Source organism: Procambarus clarkii, chromosome 47, assembly GCF_040958095.1.
Source record: "Procambarus clarkii isolate CNS0578487 chromosome 47, FALCON_Pclarkii_2.0, whole genome shotgun sequence".
NCBI lineage: Eukaryota > Metazoa > Arthropoda > Malacostraca > Decapoda > Cambaridae > Procambarus > Procambarus clarkii.
Window position 1 is genome coordinate 23,184,994 of NC_091196.1, and position 12,789 is coordinate 23,197,782.

At 37.9% G+C, this 12,789-nt stretch overlaps 1 protein-coding gene across 5 annotated transcripts in view; it reads right to left on the reverse strand.

The window, feature by feature from the left end:
* Positions 1-3,837, reverse strand: part of LOC123762919 (rho-associated protein kinase 2) — a 60,979-nt gene extending 57,142 nt beyond the window's left edge. For 3 of the 5 annotated variants that reach the window (XR_011222280.1, XM_069302125.1, XM_069302127.1), the window contains exon 1: positions 3,285-3,330. Coding sequence is in view for 4 of the 5 variants with exons in the window: in XM_069302125.1 (XP_069158226.1) it covers positions 3,285-3,315 (31 nt within the window). In the remaining variant the exon portion in view is untranslated. Of the gene's footprint in view, positions 1-3,284; positions 3,331-3,679 lie in introns of those variants that run through there. The other 2 variants (XM_069302126.1, XM_069302128.1) reach the window with 1 other exon arrangement.
* Between the last annotated feature and the right edge of the window lie 8,952 nt (positions 3,838-12,789).

A 12,789-nucleotide genomic window follows, 5' to 3' on the forward strand; every position in this document is an offset into this window, starting at 1 on the left:
TGTATAGAGAAATAACTTCAATTGACTTAAAAAAAAAAAAAAAGCGAAACAGGCTGCTGATCCCAATACCAAGTAAAAAGGCAGTCACAACTTCTCAAGATATGAACAGGGTGATGTAATAAGCATGGAGTGGAATGACTACATGGTGTTGTAGTAAGTACAAGGAAGGGGAGGAGGGGAGGTGGTATAATGTGTTAAGGGATTTTAAGATTTGCAACAAGTAAATTCTGGTGAAATGCCACATATAAGCTTAAACTCTTCACTGGAAATAGGTATGGTATATACATCACATTAATTAAGTATATGTGATGGGCCTATAATGTTGGGTATCTAATGCTTCTACTGTCACGAGTATATTCCGTCATTTAAGTCACGACACAGATTAATTAAGCAAATTAATCATTTACCAGGATCTTGGCAGCAATCATTTAGAAAGTAAGAGTGAGGTGGTAATGGGAAAGAGAATAGTCACCCCATGATCATAAGGTACCTAACACCCCACCACTGATGCTGTGCTATGCAAGTCACATAACCCCACACACATTAAATAATAAGACAAAAATGATCACACTTTCACTCCTTAAAGAACTCAAACTACAATACTGTACATTATATACCCTTACAGATAAACACTACAACACTTCAACATTCCTAGACACCAGAACCCTTACCATTTTATAAGCATACAGTGCTCCTTATGAACTCCTATTCCCATATAGTCCAATACAGTATATACAAATAAACATATTTCCTTCTATTAAATTACTTCCAGCCAGCCTAGTCCCTTAGCACATCCCATGTGTTGTCTACATTCACTTCCAGCTCTTCTCTTACACTCACCACATTTAGTCACATTCTTCATGGTCTTCCTGTTCTCTTCCTATCCTCACATTCATTTAAACACACTCTTCACCAGTCTATTATCAACCATTCATTCAACATGCCCAAATCATCTCAGAATGCTCTCTGCAATCTTGCGGTTTATAGACTTTTACACTTAACACTTCTCCATGCCATATATTCCTTCATTAACTAAGTTAACACTATTAATGCCTCTCAGATTGTCCTTTTCTAATGCTTTAACTCCAGTTTTTTTCTTCATTTTCATACCTAATGATATTCTCGCAACAATTCATACAATTCATGCTATATTCCTATCATTTTTTCCCCTAACCTGGATTGCACTGCACCGGCCACTTTTCTTTTCTGACAGTACAGTACCTACTTTTAAAAGCATTAGTAATAAAATACTGTATAAAATGCCATTCATCCTAATCTTGTCCTTGTTAAGCTCCATTTAGTTTATGTAATGTAGTTTTGGTCACCATACAATATAATGCAGATAATTTTACTGTATGATGATGAAGGTCTCTAATTCCCATGAATTAGAGACCTTTCATATAGAGAAAGATTGCAAAAACTTTGTTTACATTCCCAAAGCAAAAGGCCTTGTATACATGACTGAAGTATACAAATAGATCAAAAGTATAACAAAACAAAAATATTAATAGGGTACTGCATACATTATATCAAGAAAAAATAGAAAACAAAACAATGAATACAAACTGGATAAGCTTATATTAATTAGGGAATATCATCATAGATTTATGGGATAAATTGCCAGGCAATATAATAGGCTGGATTGTTTCAAGCATAGGTTATATATGAGTGAGTGAGTCTGGGTATAAAGAGAAACTGCACGGCACAGACCAATAGCTTTTCTGAAGTTTCCTTTATTCTTATGTTTTCATGAATGCACAAAATCATATATTAGCAATCACACACACATCCATGATATTTAAACTAATCTACCACATTAGTGCTCTCCAGACATTTCATGTCATAAACAGTACAGTCCAATAATGTCAAATAATTTAGTCATGGCCATTTGAAATTATAATAGATTAGGCTAAGCCTTTTTAAAGCTTGAATTTCAATTTGAACCAGATCATATTGTAATTAAAAATCTTTAGCCTTTACATGGGTCAAACATGTCTTTGGGTACCATTGGATAAATTCTTATACATGCCACTGGGCCGGTGTGCCAATAGGTTAGACTACTAGGCCAAGGATAATGTACAAGAATGAAAAATATATTTATCTTCCAAACATGATGATAATTTTGAAAACTTTGATTTATATATGCAGCTATTCATTAAAACATGAATAAGACTAATGACTATGAATAATTTGACAAATTCTGGGAATTAATTAGTAAGTGCAAGCTGGCAACTTGATGCAAAATATTTATTTTGACCAATTATGCACGTACAGCAATAATTTAGTAAAATTTATATTTTATTTTATGTAATTTATTCTAAAAAAAATACATATAGCTATACCAATGTAATACTATAATTAAAAAAAAATGCTGAACTGGTTTTTGCAGTTCAGTGCACAAGACAATAACACCTCTCTCACTGTTGCTAAACAAGCAAGCATTACGGAACACACCAAGATTACCGACACCAACCAACCCACTGCCAACGGTACTGTCAAATGCAGTAAACTACAGTACTTTTGTATTTAGTTTTGTGAACATTTTAGTATTTTACATCAATATTTGAGTCCAGGCCTTCTGCCGTTACCTTTATGCTTATGTTCTTATTGTTTTCTTAACTTTGAACTCAAACAGTAATTATTCTCTTACATGTGATTGCAGATATAAAAATGATGAATGCTGTCACCTTAACAAATTTATTCCTAGATCAGATAATAAAATACATTAGTGTAATGAGCTACTGAGCAGTTTCACTTAATTACACTAATACTGTACTGAAGTTTTTTCATTATCCCAAAATCTTGTACTTGGAATTGAAGACTATCAATATATCTGGACAAGCAAACTTTTTGGGAAATTCCTTTAATACTGAGGTTTTTTAGTCCAGATTTCACAAGGGTTCATAACTTTGTTGAGTTTTATATCTAGGCAGATGATAAATTGTATGAACCTGAATTGTAGGTGCATAATATAAAAGGAAGGAAAATATCATTCAACTGACTTGAAAATAATTACCTGAATGTCTACAAAAACTTGATAACTATAATGACCTCCTCACAACAAACTTGTGACATTTTGCTCACACAAATTACACTGTGCCACAGAACAACTGTCAAGAGTAAGAGATATTACTACTAAGCCACACTGGTGAGTAAATGAGTGTGTGAGAGTAGAGGTGTGTGTGTGTGGGCATCTGGACACCCACCTACTACCCATATCAAGGTACTCACCACCCAAACTCACTCACCCACCTCTTCTCTACCTCCCTCACAGCCCACAATACCTCCACACGACCACAGATGCAGCTTCCTCATCCCTCCTCAAGTGGTGTGATCCCTTCCAATCACCTCCTAAGATCAGCAACTTGAACACAATGATTAGTCATAAGATAGTTCAGCCTGGGCCCCCTCCCTGCCCTCTCACACCTGTCAAAACCCCTCAAACACCTATCAACAACTGCCCTTCGAGCTAAAACACCCGCAACACAACGCTTCACGCCCGTCCCGGAAAACCCTTCATTCAGGCCCGAGTGTCAGAGTTGTCCTGCTGGCTAAACGTGAAAATAAAACCCCAGCAAATGCAAGTGAGCGACAAAAGTTGAAAATGTTTGTGTTTGGGGCGAGTCCAGGCCTGGCGAGGCGGCCTCTCCTGCCTCCCACCTCCGCTGTTGACACTTACTTGCCACATCTCCTGTCACATCATATACACCTCGGGGTATGGACGTGGCTTATTATCAACAGCGAGGCTTTAGAGAGGTAAAAAATAGTATATAAGAAGCCATCCTTCGCCACAGTTGCACATAAATATGGCCGAATAACCAACTAAACCCACAATGCACCGCGCCGCCCCAGGCCCATCACCTGCCCGCTAACTTCAAAACTCCTCCTACATTGGTGCTTAATTATATGAGGACTTCTGTGAACTCTGGTCTACTCTAAATCTATATGTAGACAATTTGTATATGTGTAGTGTGTGTGTGTATGGTGTATTTTACTGTATGTATCAAGGGCAAGCTGTACGGTAGGTTATCCAACAGGTATCCTATGTATAGGATACCTTGATTTACCTGAATTTACCTGAGGGCCACTAATACTAGGGGCCTCGACAAGAGCAGGAAGCTGGCAGCTTGTCAAAGGTCTCCCTATTTGCCCTGATGATCTTTTCCAGATGTATTTTAAAACCCAACAGAGTTTTTGGCATATACGGCTTCGGCGGGTAGGCGGTTCCATGGGTTTATAACCAAATGGGTGAAAAAAGCATCTCTTGTTCTCAGTTCTACATTGTGGCTTGTTGAGCTTGAAACCGTTGCTCCTAATTTGTGTCACATCTGATCTTTTGAAGAAATTGTCCGGATTAACATCCTCCAAATTGTTCAGTATTTTTAAAAATTTCAATGAGATCCACCATCATGCCCAGTGGCTCTCAACTGTTTTTGATACAAGAGATGACTTAGCTCTGGAATGATTTTTGTTACCCAGTGTTATACCTTCTCCAGAGCAGCTATGTCTTTCTGAAGATGAGGTCTCCATGTCTGGATGCTATAATCCATGTGGCCCCGTGCACCAGACTTATACAATTGAATGACTACCTTCTTATCCTTATATATAGTTTAACAACCAGGTACCCATTTTACTGTTAGGTAAACAGAGGCTACAGTTACGGATTGACGCCCAGTCATTCCGGGAAGAATCCCGGCCGGGGATACGTATATCTTCCCCGGCCAGGATACAAACTCAGGACAAAACGCCCGCGAATTGCCAGGCGAGTGTCTTAACCACTATACCACGATGACTGATAAAGGTACAGATATTATTCCTAGGGTTTATTTATCTTTTATTTTTTTACTGCCGCACCCACTTGTTGTGAAACTTTCAGTGACTGACGGATTCTGACTCCAAGGTCTTTTCTTAATTAATCTTTTGTAAGGTAGTGCTGTTAATTTGGTAGCTGTGACGTAGATTGTTATCCCCCTCATGCAAGGTCTTGCATTTATCGACATTAAAAAGCATTTGCCAGTCTTCTGACCATTTGTGGAGTTCATGCAGATCTCTTTGTAAGGTCTCAATATCATTTTCATTTCCCACTTTACTATAAATCTTAGTGTCATCTGCAAATTTGATGATGTGGTTTGTAACATTCTCATCTATGTCATTAATGTATATGACAAAAAGGGTTGGCCCCAAAATAGACCCCTGTGGCACCCCACTTACCACAGTTCTCCAGTCAGCTTCATTCCCATTTAGCACGATCCTTTGTTTTATTTCTTTTAACCATTGTTTTATCCATTCCAGCATTCTCCCATTTATTCCACGTGCCTGTAGTTTCCTAGCAATTCTTTCATGTGGTACCTTGTCAAAAGCTTTAGTAAAGTCCATGTAAACTACATCTGTCAGAAGTCCTTTGTCTGAATAGCCGGTTACCGTTTTCAGAAATGTGAGCAGGTTTAATTCATGTTTGGTTTAAAGATCATGTTTGTAAGGCATGATCTATTTTTGTGTATTCCAGTTTATTGGTACAGATGCATGTGGGCCAATCACGAGAGATCTATATCACTTAGTGAACTATTAACATTTATGGCTTGCAAGTAGTAGAGAAAATATACTGGTAGTTTAATGTGCGTCCCATACTCAACCTGTGGGCGGTAATTTATTGTGCACCCTATACTCATCGTGTGAGCTGTATAGTTTATTGTGTATCCGATATTCATCCTGTGAGAGGTCATTTATTGTGAACTCTATACTCATCCTGTGAGCGGTAGTTTAATGTGCGTCTCATACTCATCCTGTGAGTCGTAGTTTATTATGAGCCCCATACTCATCTTGCGAGCAGGGACGCAAAAGAATTACAGAGGGCACACAAGGATTACAGAGGGCACACAAGGATTACAGAGGGCACACAAGGATTACAGAGGGCACAAAAGGCCTTAACCAAACTGACTGATGAAGATTAAGCCACCCAAGAGGTGCACGGGCATGAATAGCCCGTAATTAACCAAACTTCAGTGGAGGCTGTTTTATATTAAACTTCTTCTGCACACCTTATATTAAAGGTCATCAATGGACATTACGGAGTATTGTAATATGGTTTGAGGCTACACAGCGTTTAATTTTAACTTATATTTTCCGTCATCTACTTGAAAGGAAATATATGAGATATGTTAAGAATTTCAGGTATTTTAATATTAGCAATAAAATGATTAGTCAAGCACCGTTAGTCATGCTGACTATGTCATGCACCGTAAGTTAGATATACAGTATTTCTAAATGGCTAAATTTGTAGCGTAAGATGTATAGCAATATTGTGTTCTGTTTTACGTAATTTCTTGCAGCGTCTTTCTTTTTACCTTATCTATTTATTTTGTTTTCCTGCTTTCCTTCACCACTTGCCCCCTCACCTCACCTCCTGTACCTCACCTTCCCTCCCTCCTCACCTTCCCTGCCCCCTCACCTGTACCTCACCTTCCCTGCCCCCTCACCTTCCCTGCCCCCTCACCTTCCCTGCCCCCTCACCTTCCCTGCCCCTCACCTGTACCTCACCTTCCCTGCCCCCTCACCTGTACCTCACCTTCCCTCCCCCCTCACCTGTACCTCACCTTCCCTCCTGCCTTGTATGACTCTCTCTCCCACTGTTACTCAGTTACCACTATATACGGGTCCATGACCGACCGATACGCATATCACAGCCCCGCTCCTGTGCCGGGTAAGTCCACTACGGGCTCACCATAGCCCGTGCTACTTGGAACTTTGTTCAGAGTAGCTGAATCTTAAACAACAGACCGATACGTCAGTTACAGCCCCGCTCCTGTGCCAGGTAAGTCCACTACGGGCTCACCATAGCCCGTGCTACTTGCAACTTGTGTTTCCAGTAGCTGACTAAAACAACAACCGATACGTCATCACTTTCGATTCATTTCACAGGTGTGAGTTGGGTTGTTTGTCTGCCACATTGTTGTGACTCGTTATCTGCAGTTGCCTGGGTCTCCTGTCTTTGTCCATACACTTACTGCCATCCACATCCCTATATATTGACCAGACCACACACCAGAAGGTGAAGGGACGACGACGTTTCGGTCCGTCCTGGACCATTCTCAAGTCGATTGTGATCGACTTGAGAATGGTCCAGGACGGACCGAAACGTCGATGTCTTGTACACCTTCTAGTGTGTGGTCTGGTCAACATACTTTAGCCACGTTATTTTGACTCGTCGCCTTCATCCCTATATACTGTGAAGTACCATAGGTACTCGTAGTCAGGTGGTATTCCAGCTGAGAAAACTTCCCTCAGGCGAGGATTTTGTTATTTGTCCCACACGTGTTTTGTTTAAGTTAGTTAGTTGAGTTCATTTATCATGCACCCCATACCCATCTTGTGGGTGGTAGTGGAAAGGGTTACAGAGGCACATAATGGGCTCAGGGACTGAACCCCACAATTCATTTAACTAAACAAGTTACAATTAATAATTAACACAGTTCATTGTTATCATAGACAATGAATCGCCAGTTCCTGTTTGCATTTTTTTTAAATATATATACAAGATCAGGAAGCTTTTACACATTCGCCTAAGTTGCCCCTTTACATCGCAAGGAATCAAATAGTATTAAATGCTCATACCCATGTGTACAATTTTAGTAATAGATAACTTACGTTATCTTCATAGTAAATTACAATATAATGATGCAATCTTAACACGTACGCTTATCTTATTGTTGCCATATCTGAACAGTCGACATCCTGGACACCTTCACTACCACCCTCCCTACCCCCGCCCAACATATACTTTGGCCGGGGTATATATATATATATATATATATATATATATATATATATATATATATATATATATATATATATATATATATATATATATATATAACTGAAAACTCACACCCCAGAAGTGACTCGAACCCATACTCCCAGGAGCAACACAACTGGTATGTACAAGACGATTAAGGCGTCTTGTACATACCAGTTGTGTTGCTCCTGGGAGTATGGGTTCGAGTCACTTCTGGGGTGTGAGTTTTCAGTTGCATATTGTCCTGGGGACCATTCAGGCTTGTTCGCATATATATATATATATATATATATATATATATATATATATATATATATATATATATATATATATATATATATATATATATATATATATATATAGTGTTCAGTGAGGATCCACAATGTCTTCTCTGAGTACTCTTTATTTTCTTCTCCGAGGCTATGGGTCCCTACACTTGCACCAGAGGTGGTACCCCTCGTTATATTATATATATATATATATATATATATATATATATATATATATATATATATATATATTGTTGCACTATACCACAAGTTTTAATATTTTAAATATAATTACTATTATAATGGAAAACGCAAATATTGACACCAGAATCCAGAACATGTCCTGGAAAATAGGGATGTATGGCAACCTCAGCTTATCTGATCTGTTAGGTACAAACCGATAAGTGACTCGCTGCTGCAAAGATTCGCTGAGTTGTCAAACTATTATTTGTGTAATTTTAAGAAGGCCTTATGACACCAAGAACTGCTACATCGTCTAAACAGCTTCGCGAATCATATATAAACGAATCTGTTGGAAGTGCGGCCGGTAAACAAAGTGAGTTTACCATGCAATTTTTGTATTCCGTAATAGTTTCTTTGCATTTAACGTAAACTGTAAATAAAATGGATGAATACAAATAACAACAGTGGTTATTAAATTTTCGGGGATGCATATTGCATTAATGACCAGATATAACAAATGTGACGACCAAATTGGAGTACAAATGTGTATATAACTCTACATACGATGCAAGTACATAGGCATATACATATGATACAAGCAGCATTATATACACGTACATATATGATGCAAGCATAAGTACACGCCTGTATACACAAGCATTAAATACATACAGACAAACAAACCAGTTCAATAATAATAACTTCACCAGTCCAATAACAATAACTTCCCCAGTAAGCTTTGGACTTAACTTATACCTCCGAGTCGCAACTCACAGTTCAAAATAAACTCAGTTGGTCAATAGGACGGGCCGTGTCCGTCCGCGCTGGCCGGCTCGCCCAGATAGGTCAGTTTGGCCTTTATAACTGCCACACTCTTGCTCATCCGCCTTACATGATTGACACGCCAGATAATTTGTAACGCTGTTCCTCTCAAGCTGTGCTCATGACACTCATGCTGTGCTCACACCAGTCAAGTTATGCTCACAACAGTCAAGTTGGGCTCACAACAGTCAAGTTGGGCTCACAACAGTCAAGCTGTGCTCACAACAGTCAAGCTGTGCTCACAACAGTCAAGTTGGGCTCACAACAGTCAAGTTATGCTCACAACAGAACTTCACATGATAAATAATTATCCCTTTGATGCGCCAATCCGAGCAGAATCACCATACAGTATAATCACCATACAGTGAATCACCATACGGTGAATCACCATACGGTGAATCACTATATGGTGAATCACCATACGGTGAGTTACCCTACAGTGAATCGCATGTACAGTTAAACATTGGGGTTCAGTTCCTGAACCGATTATGTGCCTTTGTAACCCTTTCCACCACCGCCCACGGGATGAGTATGGGGTGCATAATAAAGAAAGAACAAAGTTAATCGTCATACAGTGAATCACTATATAAGTGACCCAACGTGTGGAACAGTTGCTATAACACAGTACAACTTTAACAATTTAAGAAAGGTACACAGTTATCTTCAAGTATGTTTATCGAGACAAAATACATCTCAGAGGGATAGAGTAGCTTAGGCTATTTCTAACCCCCCCCCCCGCCCCTAGTGCTCTATGCTCATTCAAGATGTCTTGAATGACATCTATCTCACTCAATAGTACATATATACTCATAAAGCAGTCAGCGAAGTCGACTCATAATTGTAAGGTCCCTGGTTCGATACATCCTAGGGAAGGTCTTACAAATTATATGATACATGTCCATTAGTTTGTAAATATTAACCTGCTATTATATAAACTCATCTATGTAATTACTCTATATAGGCCTATACCGATAGTTTTATATGCTGTAAGAGTTGCCTGGCAAGTTGTGTATAAAAAGAGGGCATTTAAAATATGCATTCTACTTAAACGCTTTAAATAAATACATTAGTTGTAACCTTTCCTTCTGAATATTTTATTCAAATTTAAATGCCATAAATCATCATTATATGAATTATTTCCTGACGTTATCAATATGAACGTTTGTAATTCAGTTATCATAATCAACAATAATATTTGGAATTTGAAATAGAAACCTTATTAGCAACAAGTTATTCACATCGTTACAGTTATGGCTGGGATGAACAGATAAACAGCAGTGTAAATTACTCTTAGACTTGTATACATAAGAAAAGTCAAACTATCTTGTAGACATAAGTGTACCTTGTAGACATCAATTGAATACTATTTAACGTACAATTTGAAAGGCGATATATATGAGATAAGTCACTGCAGTGGTTTATCCATTCCAAATTTAAAAAAAACGAGTAATATTTTTATTATTTTTCAACTTAACTGATTTAATTATTTGTTAACTAGAACTGCAATTTCTAGAAAGGTTATTTTTATTTGTATAAAATGTGCACAGGTATAATGAAATGGAAATTTGTTCAGAAAGTTTATGGGTAAAGTATCCATGGATGTCAGCGGACACCTCACGGAATGACGTGTACGATGAGGAAATCTTAGTGTCGTAACCAACATCACATTTCCTTATTAGTCTTCACGTATCTATTTCAGATACTTTATATTCTTTTATCTCCTCAGTATATGTAAATAATGAGAGCTTTCATGTAAAGTCCTAATGTGTACACACAAGGGTTATATATATATATATATATATATTGTACCTATTTGTACCTAGTAGCCAATAATATGTTGTACCTAGTAGCCAGAACGTCGTACTTGGCCTACTATGCAAGGCCCGATTTGCCTAATAAGCCAAGTTTTGCTGAATTTATATATTTTTCCAAATTTTTTCTTATGAAATGATAAATCTGTCCATTTCATTATGTATAAGTTAATTTGTTTAAATTTTAGTTAAAACTAACGTAGATATATGACCGAACCTAACCAACCCAACCTAACCTAACCTAACCTATCTTAACCTAACCTAAACTAACACAACTGTCAATAAATTATGGTCTTAATATAAAATAATAATAATAATTCAAATAAACTATTTGAAAAGAACATATTGAAAATAAAAAAAATCACTTGGCCTATTAGGCAAATCGGGCCTTGCATAGTAGGCTGAGAAGTGCGTTCTGGCTACTAGGTACGATATATATATATATATATATATATCGATATATATATATATAGATATAGATATATATATATATATATATATATATATATATATATATATATATGTATATATATATATATATATATATATATATATATATATATATATATATATATATATATATATATATATGTATATATATATACCGATAGATGTATCCTGTTTCTCTGTGTATATACATTCAGAGTTTTCTTTAGACCTGGATAATGTTCACGACTAAATCATACTTGCTGGTTGGTCAATAAGTTCGTGTAGTGGCGTTAATAACTCTCCCGAGGCTAACAGGCCAGACCCCAGCACCAAAATAACGAATGTTAATGTGAAGTTTCAGCGAGATAAAAATGTATTTACCAATTTATAAGGCATATTATCGGCGGAGGAGGACATCCGGCGGAAGTTGATGATGCGAGGCTGCTCCGGGAACGTGGTGGTATTCGCTGTTTTTCTGGAGACGCCTGAGTCAAAGGGAGAAGAAATGAGAGAATACTCAAGAATACTATATATTCTTGAGATACAACACAACACGTGGTTGGGTCATGGAAAGAAATACACGATATATTGCAGAGATACAACACAGACGTAGTTGAGTCACAGTTGCATTAGCACAGATGCATATAGAAGCAAACTTGGCATCTGACAGCTTCACTTACTTCACAGATGGATCAGTAGACCAGCAGGGACAAGAAACCGGAGCTGTAGTTAAAGCAGGAAACTCTGTAAATAGTTGGAGACTCTCAAACGGGTGTTCGATTTTACAAACAGAGATGCTAGCTATTCAAAAGGCTTTGGAACATGCTCTAGCTGAACACCGACAACATGTTATCATACATACAGATTCGAGAACTGCCATTGAGTCCTTGCAACAAGAACACATATGTGATAACATCCATCTGATCACAAATGTCCATCACAAATCCATCAGTGATCACAAATGATAACATCCATCTGTCATATCATTAATGCAACACTCAAACGACAAGGCCGGCGGGTACTTAAAACCGACGGGTACTGGGTGCCAAGTCATGTGGGAATAATAGGAAATGACACTGTAGACGAAGCTGCAAAACCTGCAACTAAGAGAAGACATGTAGACATTTACATACCACAGAGTCTATCACAGATTAAGAAAGTAATTAGAAACAGAGCAATGCAAAAGATGTACAGTGACCACAACGCAGCAGTTGCAACATCAGGATCTGCGGGTTGGTACAGAATTCAACCAACTAGGAACCACTTAGTTTCATGAAAGGGAGCAGTAGAACAACAGAAGTACACTTACATCGCATTAGGCTTGGATACCCATGTGCATGGGAAATAGGCTTACAAGTTCTGGAAGATGTGAGCAAAAGCAGGCGATGAGTCACAATAACGTGGCTGAAGTATGTTGACCAATCCACGCACTAGAAAATGAAGGGACGACGACATTTCGGTTCGTCCTGGACCATTCTCAAGT